We start from the raw sequence: 20,691 nt of genomic DNA on the forward strand, positions 1-20,691 counted from the left end.
TCCCTGATCCCCGGCGCTGCACGGCGTTCACACTGCTCCGGCGGCTTTTACTGTTTTGAAAAAGCCGGCCGCCCATTAAACAATCTCGTATTCCCTGCTTTCCCCGCCCACCGGCGCCTATGATTGGTTACAGTGAGACACGCCCCCACGCTGAGTGACAGGTGTCACACTGCACCCAATCACAGCAGCCGGTGGGCGTGTCTATACTGTGTAGTGAAATAAATAGTTAAATAATTAAAAAAAACGGTGTGCGGTACCCCCCAATTTTAAAACCAGCCAGATAAAGCCATACGGCTGAAGGCTGGTATTCTCAGGATGGGGAGCTCCACGTTATGGGGAGCCCCCCAGCCTAACAATATCAGCCAACAGCCGCCCAGAATTGCCGCATACATTATATGCGACGGTTCTGGGACTGTACCCTTCTCTTCCCGATTTGCCCTGGTGCGTTGGCAAATCGGGGTAATAAGGAGTTAATGGCAGCCCATAGCTGCCAATAAGTCCTAGATTAATCATGTCAGGCGTCTCCCCGAGAAACCTTCCATGATTAATCTGTAAATTACAGTAAATAAACACACACACCCGAAAAAATCCTTTATTAGAAATAAAAAACACAAACATATACCCTGGTTAACCACTTTAATCAGCCCAAAAATGCCCTCCATGTCCGGCGGAATCCAGGATGCTCCAGCGTCGCTTCCAGCTGTGCTGCATGGAGGTGACCGGAGCTGCAGCAGACACAGCCGCTCCGGTCACCTCCACACAGCAACTGAAGACAGCTGCGCGATCAGCTGAGCTGTCACTGAGGTTACCCGCTGTCACTGGCTACAGCGGTGGCCGCGGGTAACCTCAGTGACAGCTCAGCTGATCGCGATACTCACCTCAGTTGCTGCGTGGAGGTGAGAGGAGCGGCGGTGAGTAGCGCGATCAGCTGAGCTGTCACTGAGGTTACCCGCGGCCACCGCTGTATCCAGTGACAGCGGGTAACCTCAGTGACAGCTCAGCTGATGGCGCGGCTGTCTTCAGTTGCTGTGTGGAGGTGACAGGAGCGGCGTTGTGTGCTGCAGCTCCGGTCACCTCCATGCAGCAGCGCTGGATGCGACGCTGGAGCATCCTGGATTCCGCCGGACATGGAGGGCTTTTTTGGGCTGATTAAAGTGGTTAACCAGGGTATATGTTTGTGTTTTTTATTTCTAATAAAGGATTTTTTCGTGTGTGTGTGTTTATTTACTGTAATTTACAGATTAATCATGGAGGGTGTCTCATAGACGCCTGACATGATTAATCTAGGACTTATTGGCAGCTATGGGCTGCCAATAACTCCTTATTACCCCGATTTTCCAACGCACCAGGGCAAATCGGGAAGAGCCGGGTACAGTCCCAAAACCGTCGCATATAATGTATGCGGCAATTCTGGGCGGCTGTTGGCTGATATTGTTAGGCTGGGGGGCTCCCCATAACGTGGAGCTCCCCATCCTGAGAATACCAGCCTTCAGCCGTATGGCTTTATCTGGCTGGTTTTAAAATTGGGGGGGACCGCACGCCGTTTTTTTTAATTAATTAATTATTTATTTCACTACACAGTATAGACACGCCCATCGGCTGCTGTGATTGGGTGCAGTGTGACACCTGTCACTCAGCGTGGGGGCGTGTCTCACTGTAACCAATCATTGGCGCCAGTGGGCGGGGAAAGCAGGGAATACGAGATTGTTTAATGGGCGGCCGGCTTTTTCAAAACAGTAAAAGCCGCCGGAGCAGTGTGAATGCCGTGCAGCGCCGGTGATCGGGGATCTGTGAGTATATGAGAGAGGGCTGCTCAATTCAGTTACTCAGGAGTTTAGCGGTCACCGGTGAGTCCTTCACAGGTGACCGCTAATCAGGACGCGACACAGACAGAGCCGCAGAATGACCATGAAGTCGGGTGAAGTTCACCCGAGTTCATTCTGATCGTGCGGCTCTGTCTGTGTCTGCTGTCATCTGCCATTCAGCTCTGCTACATGGCTGTCTGTGTCTGCTGTCAGCGGCCATGTAGCAGAGCTGAATGGCAGATGACATAGTAAAAACGCATCCCTACACATTACACACGCTTGTCAAGTCAATAAATAAAAAAAAAAAGGGGGGCCCAATGCATGCGTCACAGAACACATGATCTAAAGGATCGCACACAAAATTGATCAATTTAACATAGACTACTAACGCTCGTGTGACAGCAAATGAACGACCTACGTGCAATCTCATAAGATCCCGTATGCAACCTGGGCGTGTCACATCGCAGATGCGATTGTACAACTAATTGCAACGTGTAAAGCAGGCTTAAGATACAGTGTGATTCAATTCTCCCCCCACTATTTTTGTGTCAAATGTCTACAGCTGTGCCTCAACTCCAGAGGTTCTGAGGCAAAATCATCACATCTAAACAACAGAAAGCCAGGCATGAAGAATATATATTTACAAGTATTTATTAACAAAACAACAAGTTTTGAAATGCAATTATATACAATGGGATATACTTCAATACTCACGCTTCAAAATTCACTGCTCCTCACTCCCATAATCGCATCTACCTCTGAGCACTGAAGCCGGCATCGAGGGGTGGGTAGAATTGTGTGTGGGGAGCAGTGAATATTCATCCTCTTTAATAGCATGCACACATGATCACCCAGCCGCCAACTTAATGCTGCAGCTGGGTGATCACGCGTGTCTGCTATTAGAGAATGAATATTCACTACTCCCCAAGTCCATAATCCCAGGTATGGGGAGCAGTGAATATTTCGGGAGCTGATGTACGCGTGTAACTGCAGGTGCATGGCAGTGACGTCATGCGATGCGCCGCTTCCACACTGAATTCACTTGCCGTCAAAGACGAGACCGCACACTGGGGGAGCAGAGGGATGATGAGTATAATCATTTTTTTTTATGTTTGCAGCGTGATGAGGGATATATATACCAGGATGATGGCAGAAGCAGACACATCATTGGTGCAACCTGCATCCCAAGAAGTAAGGGGGCCCATTTTAACCTGTAAATACCGAGATGGGGAACATATATACGAGGATAAAAGATATATTCCAGAATGGGCCCAGGATGGGGATCATATACACCAGGATGAGCCCAGGATGAAGGCCATATATACCATGATGATTGCCATATATACCAGGATGAGAGCCATATATACCAGGATAGGGATCATACTGTATATACCAGGATGAGCCCAGGATGCGAGCCATATACACCAGGATAGGACAAATATAGGGAACATATTTACCAGGAAGAACGACATATACACCAGAATGATCGACATATATAACTGAAAGGGGCCCAGGATGGGGGACACTAATACAGAATTGGTGTATATTGCCCCCATAACAGTGTTAGCAGCACATTTTCCCCCATAAGTGCGTAATGACTACATTTTTTACTACAATATTTTTCCCTATTTTCCTCCACTAAAACCTAGGTGCAGCTTATGGGCATAATAATACAGTAAGTTTAAAAAGAAAAAATGGTGCTTTCCCTGACCAATTCTTAGTGGAGCAATTGATTTTTGGATAAAACCCATTGAATCACGGTACATCATGATGATTTCTCCTATGTGACTCATCTCACAACAGGACCTGATTATTGATAAAAATATCTGCAAAATTCTGAATACAAAAATGGCTCCTCTACTGTGTGGGTTTTCTCATAGTCGACAAGAATTGATTTACCAGTTAAACATTTCAATTATTCACAACATGAAAAAGGTTTATTTCCTGTGCAGCCTCTTCACATGTTTAACAAGATCTGATTTCTGAGAAAAACATTTCCCACATTCAGAACATAAAAATGGTTTATCTCCTGTGTGAACCTTTTCATGGTCAAAAACAGATGATTTCCTAGTAAAACATTTACCACATTCCAGGCATGAAAATGGCTTCTCTCCTGTGTGAGATCTTTGATGCGTAACAAGATGTGAGCTTAGAATAAAACATTTCCCACATTCTAAACATGAAAATGGCTTCTCCCCTGTGTGAGATCTTTGATGCTCAACAAGGTATGATTTCTGGTAAAAATATCTCCCACATTCTGAACATAAAAATGGCTTCTCCCCTGTGTGATATTTTTGATGCCTAACAAGTTGTGACTTCTCGTAAAAACATTTCCCACACTCTAAACATAAAAATGGCTTCTCCCCTGTGTGAGATCTTTGATGCTTAACAAGTTTTGATTTCTGGTTAAAACATTTCCCACATTCTGAACATAAAAATGGCTTCTCCCCTGTGTGAATTCTTTGATGCCTAACAAGTTCTGATTTAGGGTTAAAACATTTCCCACATTCTGAACATGAAAATGGCTTCGCCCCTGTGTGATTTTTCTGATGCCTAACAAGTTCTGATTTCTGAATAAAACATTTCCCACACTCTGAACATGAAAATGGCTTCTCCCCTGTGTGAGTTTTCAGATGTCTAATAAGTTCTGATTTCCGAACAAAAGATTTCTCACACTCTGAACAAGACAATGGCTTCTCCCCTGTGTGATATTTTTGATGATAAATAAGGTTTGATTTTCGAGCAAAACATTTCCCACACTCTGAACATGAAAATGGCTTCTCCCCTGTGTGAGTTTTCAGATGTCTAACAAGTTCTGATTTCCGAACAAAAGATTTCTCACACTCTGAACAAGACAATGGCTTCTCCCCTGTGTGATATTTTTGATGATAAATAAGGTTTGATTTTCGAGCAAAACATTTCTCACATTCTGGGCATGAAAAGGGTTTCTCCCTTGTAGGAGCGGTTTCATGTTCCATATCACTTCTGTAACTTTTATTTTGCTTACAATTCTGTGATAAATCGGAATTTTGGACTTGTTTGAAAAGATCATGTGATAAAGCTTTCCGAGGAAGGACTGGAGGTATATCTGGGACAGCAGCATGCTCTTCATATGTATTATGTGTGATACTGTCATCATCTGTTATAAATTCTGAAGATATTAGATTTCCATCTGAACCCCCAATACAGTCATCTGCTAAAAATAAACACAATGTTATTATTTTTAATGATATTATCTCGAAAGTACATGTATTTTTTTAAACCATAACATCAGAAATTAAAATGAGGAAAAAATGTATTCTGAATCTGTTTTCCAATTTCATCATCTAAGAGCTACATCTTCGTTAATTCAAATCTCCCATTCCTAGCACCAGTTCTCTGGAATGTGCTGCAGTAAATAATGTTATGGATTATCACAATGTGACTGCAGGATAATCAGGGACAGGTGGCTCCTATACTGTCCCTCATGCTAGGAGACCTTAAGCTATTCCTAACCTCTGGATTACCACTGAAGTTGGACATGGCGGAGTCCCATGCCTTACTACTCCCCTGACCAGATCAAATATGTTATAGCCCTGGGGAAGGAAGGGGCAGGAATATGATGGAAACATAGATTAAGACAGATGGGACACATTGCAAACTCACAGAAATAAGCAGTGAGGGACTAAGGAGAAAAGCAAGAGCAGGAAGGCAGCAACAAAAAGACAAAAAGGGTTAACACCACAACAGCTCACAGCAATAATACACAACAACCACCAGTATGTCTGGAGAATAACTCTTGCTAGCCTGCCCAAGCCTGTGGTTCGACGTAAAAGCAGGTAGCAGGGTCTTGCGGGCTGTGCAGATAACCATTAGGGCTCCAGTTCATCAAGACCAGAGATGGACATTGAAAAATGATGTTAGGGACTAGAGTAAGATTTCTGGCATAGCAAATGCCCCAGTTTGTTACGAATTAAAGAAGCCGTGGCATCACACCCTTCTTCTGGTCATGCTCTGCCTATTTTGGCAAAGCTGGTTAAAACTGGCGTGAACACACACAGACACCAGCCTGTCGCCTTTTCAGCTTTAGACTTCTGTAAATAAGAGATCTTTGGTCACATGACATGTCAAAAACGTCCTTAAGCAGTCCTAAAATCGACATATAAACACTGGGGCCCTTAGGAGAATGGGGGCCCTTTGAAATTGTCCAGTTTGCTCTCTCTTTCCCCTAATGCTAGTCCTGCATGCCAGCCTGTCTTTTGTTCAGTTCTTTTAGACTCCTGCAATTAAGATACCTTTGGTTACATCATGTCACATGACTTTGAAATCATCAAAGGTCCTTAAACAATCAACCTTAGAATACAACTGATGGGGTCCCTAAGAGAGTGGGGTTCCAGTGAAATTGCGCAATTTGACTCCTCCCAACGTTGGCTCTGACTGTAACTAGGGCTTATTTTTGGAGTAGGGCTTATATTTCAAGCATTCTCCAAAAATCCCATAAAATCATGCTAGGTCTTATTTTCGATGTAGGTCGTATTTTCAGGGAAACAGGGTATTCATGAACCCTCTGCAGGTCTTTTAGTTGCCTTCATAACAACATAGAGAAGGCACTAGAAACAAACAGCAGAAGAAGCAGAAGCAAAGAAAATACAGCTGAAAAAACCCAGAGCAGAAAATCTAAAAATGTAAACACAAAATTAGTGCAGAAAGTACATGAGTAGATATCTCTTACAGGATAGAGCTGGAGGAAACACATCCTGAGGAACATCGGGATCTTCTTGTTTACAGTCCTGTGGGAGAAGAGGACGGGGACATCTCTCTGGTGTTGTCCTCTTACTGGATAGAACTGGAGGAGACACATACAGGGGCTGAATTTATTCCTTACATACAGATAATTATAGGCCGTGTGTATTTAGTCCTGTCTATTACCTGGTGATGTGAGGGGCTGGGGATCCTCCATCATGACGTCCTTGTACAGATCTTTGTGTCCTTCTAAATACTCCCACTCCTCCATGGAGAAATAGACGGTGACGTCCTGACACCTTATAGGAACCTGACACATACAATGATACCGTCACCCCCGATCCCTTCATAGCGTTACTGTATAATGTCCCAGCATTCCCAGCAGTGTCACCTCTCCAGTCAGCAGCTCAATCATCTTGTAGGTGAGTTCTAGGATCTTCTGGTCATTGATGTCCTCATGTATCGGGGGGTGAGGTGGAGGCCCCGTGATTGGGCTCAGGGGTCTTCCCCATCCCTCAGACACAGGGGCCTGACAGCGCTCACTAGAGGTCTTCTTCACTACTGTGTAGTCCTGGTTATGGACTTTAACCCCTTAACGACTGCAGTAAAATTATGTCCTAGCGGTCATAGTGTTTATTCCCTCTCGCTGCTGCCGGCAGCCGGCGGAGATAGGCGCACACCTCAGCTGATTTGTACAGCTGAGATGTGTGCCTAGCAGGTACGAGCAGATCCGCGATCTGCCCGTGCCTGTTAACCCCTTAAATTGCGCTGTCAAAATATGACAGTGCCAGTATAATCGCAATTGCCATAAAACTTTACTCATAGGCCTCCACCGGAAGTCACGTGCCATGATCACGTGGATCCGATGGTTGTCATGGTGGTACATAAAATGACTCCTGTAGCCCACATGACTTAGGTCCTGTAACAAGCAGCCAGGTACTGCAGGTTACAGGAGATGAGTATTTTTCCTGATCTGACCAGTGCTGCTCTGATCTGGATAAATGAATGAGCGATCAGACTGCTGATCCTTATAGCCCCCTAGGAGAACTAGTAAAATAAAAAAAAAGTAAAAAAAAGTTTTCAAAAATTAAAAAAAAACAAAACCTATAAGTTCAAATCACGCTCCCCATTGACAATGAAAGGGTTAAAAAAATAAAAATATACACACATTTGGTATCGCCGCGTTCAAAAATACCTGATCTATCAAAATATAAAACCAATTAATCTGATTGCTAAACGACATAGCGGCAAAAAAATGCTAAACGCCAAAATTACGTTTTTTGGTCGCAGTAAATTTTGCGCAAAATGCGATAACAAGCAATCAAACTGTAGTATCTGCGCAAAAAACGGTACCATTAAAATCTTGAGTTTGAGACACAAAAAATAAGCTGTCACTGAGCCATAGATCATGTGAACGCTACGGGTTACGGAAAATGGCACAAAATGTACGCCACTTTTTTGGACAAACTTCTGATTTTTTTTAACCCCTTAGAGAAAAGTAAACCTATTCATGTTTGATGTTTACGAATATGTACCGACCTCAGGCATCACACCCACACATCAGTTTTACTATATAGTGAACACAGAGAATAAAATCTCTCAAAAACAATTGTGCAATCACACTTTTTTTGCAATTTTTCTGCATTTGGAATTTTTTTGCCGTTTCCCAGTACACTATATGGTAAAACTCATGGTTTCATTTAAAAGTACAATTTGTTCCGCAAAAAAACAAGCCCTTATATTGCAAAATTGACATAAAAGTAAAAAAGTTATGGCTATCAGAAGAAGAGGAGAGAAAAAAACAATAAAACCCCCCCGAATAATAGGCCAGGGGTGAAGGGGTTAAATATCGGAACCATTTGACTCCTACTCTGCAGTGATGTTCTACAATGTCATTACATAGCAGTTCATCTATACACAAACATGTAGCAATGGAGAAGAAATCCGTCCATCTCTACATAAGGCAGAGACGGTTTATTACTGCCTCTGCCTTCTCTGTCACTGTATACGCAGCTCTGCGGTGCAATGCAGCTGGAACGGTGAGGGACCTGACAGCGACACAGATCTCTGTGTGAGAGCCCATCCACCATCGGTACTTGCCAACTGTAATTGTTTGGGGTCTGCTAAGTGCGGTTTTTGTTTTGGGGGGGTCGGTCTGCTTTCTTTTGGGGGTGTCTGCTTTCTTTGATGACGAGTCCTGCTGTATTCTTTAACTTTTTTAGATGCTTGGACACTTCCCTATGGAAACTAGGGCTTATTTTTAGAGTAGGGCTTATATTTTAATTACAGTATAGTCAAAAAAGCCCTAAAAATCCTACTAGGGCTTATTTTCCAGGTAGGTCTTATTTTCAAGGTGGAAAGAGCCGACGGTGCTTCCTCCCCTATACGCAGAGGCCATGTGGTCACTGCTAAAAAGTAAATTAAAAATACTTAAATACGGAACTGCCCCCCCCCCCCCCTGCCTCCCTCTCCTTGGAATATGTGAAATATAGGAAAATGCCACTGTGAATCCAAATCTCTGTTATTATCTCCGACCAGGTAAAAATCAGCCATATATACAAAATAATAAGTGTTACAAAATAGCTAAGAAATATTTACATGAGGTCATAAACATATAATATGACAGTGTCCGGCTTTCAGTCACAGGGATGGCCCCGATGAGTTTTTAGTCATTGCTCAGTATACAGTGATCAGTGGTTGTATACACGCTCTCAGCACTGACTGACAGCAGGTTCTAATGCTGAGCGTCTGTCAGTCACTGCGGGGGGCAGGGTATATATGTGGTAATAACAGACATTTCCCTTATTTTCCCACCAGTATCACTCGACATCAGCAATAAAAACTCAATGCTGAAGTTAGTTTCTTATTTGAATTTTTTTTCTGTTTTTCTTTTTACAGATTTAACAACAAACGTAAAATAAAGCGGAAAAAAATGATTTGTCTCCCACCTGGTATAATTAATCATGTCAGATGGGAGATAAGTCGCCTCCCTGGTGCCCGATGTGGCCAAAATGCCCCCCTAGTCCCACTCAACCCCATGATCTAAAATGGCCGCCGCGCACGCTGCGCTCATCCTCCTCCTCTGAGTTCTGTCGCATCTGACATGGCAGATGTAACATCAAAGTTCTCCCCAGGTCCAGCCAGGTCACCCCCTGTCAATCTCCGGTCTCTCGTTACCTCCTGCAGCAACGATCCCTTCTCCTCCTAAAAAGATGTGCAGAATGGCTCTCAGCCGGCTCCCTGCTAGTAGTGACACTGAGCTTACTGCAGCTTACACTGTCATGCTGCGGACCCAGGGAGTGTGAGTGCAGCATCACTGCACCCACACTCCTCTCAAGGGAGATATGTTCTCTGAGCGTGCACCCTATATTCTGGATTTTCGTCATTGGATTTCCAAAATGGATTACGGCAGACCGGATTTTTTTTTCTTTTCAATAAATTGGTGAAAGAGGGAATGTGTTGGGGAGAGCTTTTTCAAATACATTTTTTTTTGTCTTTCTTTTATAACTGACTAGGTTAGTGATGGCGGGTATCTGATAGACGCCATGATATCATTAACCCCAACCCCATCAACACCATTTATTACCCCATTTGCCACTGCTTCAGGGCAACGAGAAGAGTCAGGGCAAATTACCAGGATTAGTGCATCTAATGGTTGCGCCACTTCTGGGGTGACTGCGGCCTGCTATTTTTAGGTTGGGAAGGGCCAAATAACCATGGTCCTTCCCACCCTGAGAATACCAAGACCACAGCTGTCCACTTTACCTTGGCTGGAAATCCAATTTGGGGGGAACCCCACTTTTTTTTTTTTTTAATTATTGATAAATAATTTAAGAAAAACAGCATGGATAGACTTCCAGTTTGGATTACCAGCCAAGGTGAAGTTGCCAGCTGTGGTCTGCAGCTGTCTGCTTTACCCTAGCTATTTTTTTAATTTATTTTTTGGGGCTAAATATAAGGCAAAACACCCTTTAGTGCCACATGAATGTTACTAAAGGGTGTCAGCTTAGAATATGCAGGGGGTAGGACATTATATATGCGTTTGACGTCTATTTAGCTAGCCATCTATCCATTCATCCAACCAATCCTAGCTTCTTAGGTTATGTGCCCACGATCAGGATTTATAGCGGTTTGGTCGCAGAGTGTTTTGACTGCGATGTTGTGCAGTACAAGCACAGTAGCGGGATATTTAGAAATCTCCTGCCCACTGTGCTTCTTTTCTCTGCACCATAAACTGACCAGCGGCGCGGCTTCCTGAGACGCAGGATTTCAGTTTATGCTGTGAAGATGAGAGTGTTCTTTGCAGGGTTCCAGAATAAAGTCCGCAGCGGCTTGAACCCAAAACGTGGGCACGGGCAACTGCATTCTCCTGTGGACAACACTGACATCTGCGCAGTAAGGCTGACACTGCATCCTCACCGGATCGTGGGCACATAGCCTAAAAGTGAGAAATTTGGCACTAAAGCAACATTTTTGTGGGTTCAAAATGCTCACTATATCCCTGAATAAAATCCTTGAGGGGTCTAGTGTCCAAAATAGGGTCACTTGTGGTTTCTGCTGTATAGGTATCTTAGGGCCCTACAAATGAGACATGGTTCCCGGAATTTATATCAACTTTTCTAAAATTTAAATGGTGCTCATTCTTTTCCGGCTCCTCCCATTTGTCCAAACAGAGGTATGTGACCACATGTGGGGTATCACCGCATTCAAAAAGTGGGTAATAAACCGTGGGGTCCACTTTTTGGCGTTTCGTCTCGAAACCTGTCAAAGTGACACTGGTCATGTGACGCCCTGGCAAAGCCAGGTTGTCACAGAAAGAGTTAATCCTCCTTGGTAATCTGATCCCACACCGGTGCAGCAGGACAAACCACAGCCCCAGTGTAAGAGAAAAGCAGAGGAGAGGGGAGGGGCTGGAGCAGAGTGTTTGGAGAGACAGAGAGAAGAGAAGTCTGGAGTTGTAGCTCCCAGGCTGAAAGTGAAGTGCTCCGAGGGGGCCGGGACAGGCCGTAGTGAGGAAGGGGCCAGAGGTAGCCGGAGCAGGGTAGTGGCCCCTCGGTACCTAGGGTGACCCGGATCACTACAGGGGAGTGGATTCCCCGTTCCCGGCTGAGGAGAAAGAGGAAGAGAGTGGAGAGAAAGGCGCCTGGCTGCAGGGAAAGAACAGGAGCTGCTGCACCGTGTGTGGGACACTAACACCCCCGTACCGAAGGCTGCGGACACGGCAATTCCTAGTTTACCAGTGACTCCGTGTGAATTACTTGTGAGTACGCCCGTGCCCTCGGGCACCGCAGCACTGCGCCCTGCTCCCTGCTTACCCCATCACCGGGCCCCGGGACAGCCAACCCCCTACCCACGGAGGGGAGAAATAACATCTAGCTGCTCCATACCATCGCTCCCGGGATCCCCGTCCAGAGCAGCGGGGGTGTTCCAACCTCACCACAACCGTGGGTGGCGTCAAGGACAATTTCCCTTACCAAATCCCCTTTTACTGTGGAGCCTGGTGTCGCGGGCGGGGAGGAGGGTGTCAGCACACCGCGCTCACCTCCTTCTGCTCGGGTCCGGCGGCTACCGCTGCTCAGTGGTGGCTCGAGCTGTGGGCCGGATCCCGGGGGCTTTCTCGAGCGACACTCCTCGCCCGTGAGTGAAAGGGGGTTTGTTGGGTGTGGGGATAATGTCCGTGACGCCACCCACGGTTGTGGTGATTTGTAGCACCACCGCTGCTCAATGCGGGGATCCCCGGGGCTGGTGAAGGGGAGCAGCTAGGTATTGAGTTGCCCCTCCGTGGGTAGGGGTTGGTGATCCCGGGGCCCGGTGATGGCTTGGGAGGTGCAGGGCCTGGTGGGCGCAGGGACGCGGGGGCAGCGCTGTGCCTTGCGGCACTGTGGTACTCACTCAGCCTGAGACGTGGACACAGTTTGTACGGTAAACCAAACGGCTGGTAGGACGGTCCCACAGACGGCTGCTTTGCTTTCCCGGTAGGTGACGGTGATGTCCCTTTTCCTTGCACCTGTATGTACGGTTGGTTGCGATGGGTCCCCACCGGTAACCCGCTCCCCGGCTTCAAGCTGGGCCGGAGGAGCACTACACTTTGCCCGCAGGCGCTGGCCCTCGGAGACTGGTGCCCTGGCGGTGGCGGTGTCTCCGTTGTATGGGTTGGGCTGTTGCCTTCTGTCGGGTCTTGGTTGTTGGGAGAGCTACGTCCCCGTCACTGACGGATTCGGCAAATTTGGCGACTCCTAGCCTTGCCGGGGTTTGAGAGGCCCCTGCCCTGGTGCTGACTGTCCTTCGGAACACTGCTCCAGACCACCGGGCACACAGCCAACGGGGTCCTTCCAGGAACTTCCGAACTGTCCCCCTCCAGACAGTCACCGCCGTTGCTGACCTTGCTGTTCTGGCCCTACACAAAGCTGGACCCTTCAGGCTTTCCTTCCTTCTTGTCACCTCCCTTGCTTTCCTCCTTTACCACTTTTCTTTCTTTACTCTCACTGTTGTTTCCTTCACGTCCCTTACTGGACTTCACTCTTGCCCTGCCTGGGCTAAACTCTGCTTGTTTACTCCTCTCACTTCCTCCTCCCTGACTGGAGTGCCTGTTACTTCCTGCCTCCAGAGCTGTGATCTCCTTGGTGGGCGGAGCCAACCGCCTGGCCCACCCCCTGGTGTGAATCATCAGCCTCTGGAGGAAGGCAACAAGGATTTGTGGTTCAGCTTAGGTGTGCCTACCTGGGATGTGGGGTGTGGTGGTGTGTGACCTGTGTCCCCTGGCTTGCCCAGGGCGACACACTGGGATCACAGACCGGGTCACGCCACCGTGATACCCACAGAAGTGACCCTGTGGCCCGGATCTGAGTACCCCTGGTCCCCGAGCGACACAGTCAGAATGGCAAAAAATGGCCGAGTCATAAAGTACAAAACTGGGTCCATCCAAGGGGTTAAACTGAATGTAAATGAGTCGGTTAGGAATAGCAGGAAACTAGTCTTGAACTGGTTAAAGTTGAAAATAGTTGAGAAATGAAGGGGTTAATGATAATGATGACCCCAAAATAATAGAGACCCTGCACCTACCTTCTCCTGCAGAGACGCACACTAGATATATAATACCCTGCACCTACCTCCACCTGCAGAGACGCACACTAGATATATAATACCCTGCACCTACCTCCACCTGCAGAGCCGCACACTAGATATATAATACCCTGCACCTACCTCCACCTGCAGAGCCGCACACTAGATATATAATACCCTGCACCTACCTCCACCTGCAGAGCCGCACACTAGATATATAATACCCTGCACCTACCTCCACCTGCAGAGCCGCACACTAGATATATAATACCCTGCACCTACCTCCACCTGCAGAGCCGCACACAGATATATAATACCCTGCACCTACCTCCACCTGCAGAGCCGCACACTAGATATATAATACCCTGCACCTACCTCCACCTGCAGAGCCGCACACTAGATATATAATACCCTGCACCTACCTCCACCTGCAGAGCCGCACACTAGATATATAATACCCTGCACCTACCTCCACCTGCAGAGCCGCACACTAGATATATAATACCCTGCACCTACCTCCTCCTGCAGAGCCGCACACTAGATATATAATACCCTGCACCTACCTCCACCTGCAGAGCCGCACACTAGATATATAATACCCTGCACCTACCTCCACCTGCAGAGCCGCACACTAGATATATAATACCCTGCACCTACCTCCACCTGCAGAGCCGCACACTAGATATATAATACCCTGCACCTACCTCCACCTGCAGAGCCGCACACTAGATATATAATACCCTGCACCTACCTCCACCTGCAGAGCCGCACACTAGATATATAATACCCTGCACCTACCTCCACCTGCAGAGCCGCACACTAGATATATAATACCCTGCACCTACCTCCACCTGCAGAGCCGCACACTAGATATATAATACCCTGCACCTACCTCCACCTGCAGAGCCGCACACTAGATATATAATACCCTGCACCTACCTCCACCTGCAGAGCCGCACACTAGATATATAATACCCTGCACCTACCTCCACCTGCAGAGCCGCACACTAGATATATAATACCCTGCACCTACCTCCACCTGCAGAGCCGCACACTAGATATATAATACCCTGCACCTACCTCCACCTGCAGAGCCGCACACTAGATATATAATACCCTGCACCTACCTCCACCTGCAGAGCCGCACACTAGATATATAATACCCTGCACCTACCTCCACCTGCAGAGCCGCACACTAGATATATAATACCCTGCACCTACCTCCACCTGCAGAGCCGCACACTAGATATATAATAACCTGCACCTACCTCCACCTGCAGAGCCGCACACTAGATATATAATACCCTGCACCTACCTCCTCCTGCAGAGCCGCACACTAGATATATAATACCCTGCACCTACCTCCACCTGCAGAGCCGCACACTAGATATATAATACCCTGCACCTACCTCCACCTGCAGAGCCGCACACTAGATATATAATACCCTGCACCTACCTCCACCTGCAGAGCCGCACACAGATATATAATACCCTGCACCTACCTCCTCCTGCAGAGCCGCACACTAGATATATAATACCCTGCACCTGCCTCCACCTGCAGAGCCGCACACTAGATATATAATACCCTGCACCTGCCTCCACCTGCAGAGCCGCACACTAGATATATAATACCCTGCACCTACCTCCACCTGCAGAGCCGCACACTAGATATATAATACCCTGCACCTACCTCCACCTGCAGAGCCGCACACTAGATATATAATACCCTGCACCTACCTCCACCTGCAGAGCCGCACACTAGATATATAATACCCTGCACCTACCTCCACCTGCAGAGCCGCACACTAGATATATAATACCCTGCACCTACCTCCACCTGCAGAGCCGCACACTAGATATATAATACCCTGCACCTACCTCCACCTGCAGAGCCGCACACTAGATATATAATACCCTGCACCTACCTCCACCTGCAGAGCCGCACACTAGATATATAATACCCTGCACCTACCTCCACCTGCAGAGCCGCACACTAGATATATAATACCCTGCACCTACCTCCACCTGCAGAGCCGCACACTAGATATATAATACCCTGCACCTACCTCCACCTGCAGAGCCGCACACTAGATATATAATACCCTGCACCTACCTCCACCTGCAGAGCCGCACACTAGATATATAATACCCTGCACCTACCTCCACCTGCAGAGCCGCACACTAGATATATAATACCCTGCACCTACCTCCTCCTGCAGAGCCGCACACTAGATATATAATACCCTGCACCTACCTCCTCCTGCAGAGCCGCACACTAGATATATAATACCCTGCACCTACCTCCTCCTGCAGAGCCGCACACTAGATATATAATACCCTGCACCTACCTCCACCTGCAGAGCCGCACACTAGATATATAATACCCTGCACCTACCTCCACCTGCAGAGACGCACACTAGATATATAATACCCTGCACCTACCTCCACCTGCAGAGACGCACACTAGATATATAATACCCTGCACCTACCTCCACCTGCAGAGCCGCACACTAGATATATAATACCCTGCACCTACCTCCACCTGCAGAGCCGCACACTAGATATATAATACCCTGCACCTACCTCCACCTGCAGAGCCGCACACTAGATATATAATACCCTGCACCTACCTCCACCTGCAGAGCCGCACACTAGATATATAATACCCTGCACCTACCTCCACCTGCAGAGCCGCACACTAGATATATAATACCCTGCACCTACCTCCACCTGCAGAGACGCACACTAGATATATAATACCCTGCACCTACCTCCACCTGCAGAGCCGCACACTAGATATATAATACCCTGCACCTACCTCCACCTGCAGAGACGCACACTAGATATATAATACCCTGCACCTACCTCCACCTGCAGAGCCGCACACTAGATATATAATACCCCGCACCTACCTCCTCCTGCAGAGCCGCACACTAGATATATAATACCCTGCACCTACCTCCACCTGCAGAGCCGCACACTAGATATATAATACCCTGCACCTACCTCCACCTGCAGAGCCGCACACTAGATATATAATACCCTGCACCTACCTCCACCTGCAGAGCCGCACACTAGATATATAATACCCTGCACCTACCTCCACCTGCAGAGCCGCACACTAGATATATAATACCCTGCACCTACCTCCACCTGCAGAGACGCACACTAGATATATAATACCCTGCACCTACCTCCACCTGCAGAGCCGCACACTAGATATATGGCTGCTCTGTGCTTACAGGACCTGTGATGATGTCACATGGAGGGGAGGAGTCAGGGGCACATGATCAGCTCCTCAGTGTATGCAGGACTCTGCACCTACCTCCACCTGCAGAGCCGCACACTAGATTCGATTCCATCATTGCCCCAATCCTCCTGTATGGCAGTGAAGTCTGGGGCCCTCACACTTACCCAGATTGGTCAAGGTCGGATTCCAGCCCAACAGAAACATTTCACCTGGAATTCTGTAAGCACCTTCTCCAGGTCCATCGAAGCACTTCCAACACTGCCTGTCGGGCCGAGCTGGGCAGATTTCCTCTACACCTAGCAGCTCTGAAGAGGTCACTATCATTTCGGGCTCACCTAGAGTAGCCATCCAAGCTACTATTACCACAAAGCTTTGATATACAGTATATACGTGGTCCAGATGAACCAGGACCCCTGGCACAGCTCTCGCAAACCCGACTGGATAAAATAACCAATCACAGCAGTCTTACAAAAACCAGAATCAGGAAGATGGTAGACGAGGGCCAGGAGAGGTATGTCAGTGACTGGAGGACCGACATCAACACCTCACATGAACTGACCACGTACCAGAGTCTACAGAGAGACTACAGACTGGCCCCATATCTGGAAAAACTCCCAGACCCCAGAGACCGCAGGACCCTGAGCCGATATAGACTCAGTGCCCACAGTCTAGCCATCAAATCCGGCCGACACAAGCAGAGCTACAAGCCCAGGGAGGACAGACTGTGCCAACACTGTGACCTGGAGGCCCTGGAGGATGAAACCCACTTCCTGCTACACTGCACCAAGTACTCAGCAGTGAGGGACACTCACTTCAGGAGACTTTCCCATCTCTTCCCGGATTTCAGCTCCATGAAGGAGGACGAGGAAACATATATCCTGCTGGGGGAAGAAGAGAGCGCAGTGGAGATAGCAGCGCACTATGTGAGCGAATGTCATAGACTTTGCGAAAGAGAACTATAATAAGCCATGGACTTCCATAGCCCCCACCCTAGATGTGCCCCCACAGTCCCCACCCTGGATGTGCCCCATCCATCTTTACTACAGTCCCCACCCTGGATATGCCCCATCATAAGTCATGGACTTCCATAGCCCCCACCCTAGATGTGCCCCCACAGTAGTCCCCACCCTGGATATGCCCCATTCATACTTCCTACAGTCCCCACCCTGGATATGCCCCATCATAAGCCATGTACTTCCATAGCCCCCACCCTACATGTGCCCCCACAGTCCCCACCCTGAATATGCCCCATCCATCCTTCCTACAGTCCCCACCCTGAATATGCCCCATCATAAGCCATGGACTTCCATACCCCCCACCCTAGATGTGCCCCCACAGTAGTCCCCACCCTGGATATGCCCCATTCATCCTTCCTACAGTCCCCACCCTGGATATGCCCCATCATAAGCCATGTACTTCTATAGCCCACACCCTACATGTGCCCCCACAGTCCCCACCCTGGATGTGCCCCATCCATCCTTCCTACAGTCCCCACCCATCATGGCCGGCTTTACCTATGTGCGAGTGGTGCAGTCGCACAGGGCGCCGGCTGGCAGACAGCAGAGGAGGCGCCTGAGAAGCAGCAATTCACTTTCACTTTGCTGCTCCTTCTCTGCACAGGCTCCAGCAGAGGGCGCCCTCCCCTCCTCTCGGCTCTACTGTCTGCTCCCGCTCTGCACAGCCTCCAGCAGTCAGCACCCTCCTCTGTGCCCTGTGTCTAGTCTCCTCCCGCTCTGCACAATCTACAGCAGGGGGTGCCCTCCCCTTTCCTGGGCTCGGTTTCCTCTCTTCTCCCGTCTTTACCAGAGAGAGGGGGGAGGGGCGCCTGCAGTACTAGAGATGCTGCTAAAGCCCCACTAAAATCCTGGAGCCCAGGAAGTAACTTGTATGTGAGTATAATGGGCTGTGTGTCATATCTGTAATGTATTATGTGCTATCTGAATGTGTGATGTATAACTTGTGTGTCCTGTATACTGTGCAATATCTAGCTGTCTGTCTATACATCCATTCTGGCTGTCTGTCTATGTCTATCTATCTAGAAAAAGGAGCCAGCACAATCTGAAATTGGCATGCATCATATAAAAAGTGAAAATTCACAGATTTATTCCAACTGTATTATAATAAAAAAAATGAGATTTTTAGCAAATAATTGATCAATTCTTTGAGCCACCCCTGCCAACGTCACGGCAAATCTCAATAGGGGGGTCCTAACCTATATTACGTATTTCATGTGCCATGCGGCCTCCTAGATAAAGTTAAAAGCAGAACCATAATGGAGCACACATACCTGTAACCTGTATATAACCGCTTCTAGGTTGCAAAAGAGGCAATTGTGGATAGAGGCCAGCCCAGGTCCCAGCATGAGGAGCAAGCTCTACACATACCAGGACTATATCAGAACTGACCCTCCCAGTGCCAGGCAGCAACCATTGATAAAGGCGGACCAGATCCAAGAATGGTGCTTAATTAGCATTGCCTGTGGAAAGGGGTGAGGTAACTGAATCTGAACAGCTACCAACAGGAGGAATACATTGCAAACCAAAATCAGGCGTGCATGGTATGGTGATGGTCAGTCACCAGAAATTGTAGCATAACCACAGTCATAACAGAGAAAAAGGAGCCAGCACAATCTGAAATTGGCATGCATCATATAAAAAGTGAAAATGCACAGATTTATTCCAACTGTACTATAATAAAAAAAATGAGATTTTTAGCAAATAATTGATCAATTCTTTGAGCCACCCCTGCCAACGTCACGGCAAATCTCAATAGGGGGATCCTAACCTATATTACGTATTTCATGTGCCATGCGGCCTCCTAGATAAAGTTAAAAGCAGAACCATAATGGAGCACACATACCTGTAACCTGTATATAGCCGCTTCCATGTTGCAAAAAAGGCAATTGTGGATAGAGACCAGCCCAGGTCCCAGCATGTGGAGCAAGCTCTACACATACCAGGACTATATCAGAACTGACCCTCCCAGTGCCAGACAGCAACCATTGATAAAGGCGGATCTATCCCTCTGTCTGTCTAGCTATCTATTATATATCTGTCTATATCTGTCTGTATCTCTTTATTATCTAATCTATCTGTCTTTTCTATCTATTTCTCAATTATATATTTGTCTATCCATCTATGTCTCTATTACGGTATATATCTGTCTGTCTATCTCGCTATTATCTATCTATCTCTCCATTATTTATCAGTTTGTATATCTCTCTACTATATATCTATCTATCCATCTATTTTTGTCTATCCATCTATCTATTTGCCTGTCTATTATCTATCTATCAATCATATATCTATATATCCCTCTATCTATTATCTACAGTATCTCTCTATATATTATCTGTCTATTGATCTGTCTGTCTGATATGTATGTGTCTATCATCTATCCAGCGTTGGTCTGGCACACTGAGACACTGGTGAATGCCCCGGTGGGCTCTCCAACTGGATATAGAGGGGACCCGCCGGCAAGGGCACCACTGGCATCAAAGATGCGGGGCTCCAGCCTAGAACTTCTTGCCCAAAGCACGGAATCTTCTGCAACCACCGTACTGAACTGTGTCGGCATCGCATTGCCCTGATACAGTTCAATCCTGTGTCAGAGAACGGAGGAAGAGTTTCATGCTCTATCACTGCCTGTTTCCTAAGCCTCAGATTGCTACAGGCCTGTGGCTTAGAAGACCATATGCCCACGAACGCAGTGCAGTGACATCATTGCATCGCTCTGCCTCTGGAGGCCACCATAGAAGAGGAGATGAAAGCTGCGGTGCTGGGAATCAGGATTAGGTGAGTATATTTTTTTTAATGTCTATATGGGATCTGTGGGGGCTCCTGTTATATATAA

At 47.4% G+C, this 20,691-nt stretch overlaps 1 protein-coding gene across 1 annotated transcript in view; it reads right to left on the reverse strand.

The window, feature by feature from the left end:
* The window catches only part of LOC142259265 (uncharacterized), a 175,539-nt gene that overhangs the window by 137,598 nt on the left and 17,250 nt on the right, over positions 1 to 20,691 (reverse strand). Inside the window, 1 exon segment of the mRNA XM_075331743.1 lies at positions 3,781 to 4,582. Coding sequence (XP_075187858.1) covers positions 3,781 to 4,582 — 802 coding nt within the window.

The sequence above is a fragment of the Anomaloglossus baeobatrachus genome, assembly GCF_048569485.1.
Source record: "Anomaloglossus baeobatrachus isolate aAnoBae1 chromosome 5 unlocalized genomic scaffold, aAnoBae1.hap1 SUPER_5_unloc_5, whole genome shotgun sequence".
Taxonomy (NCBI): domain Eukaryota; kingdom Metazoa; phylum Chordata; class Amphibia; order Anura; family Aromobatidae; genus Anomaloglossus; species Anomaloglossus baeobatrachus.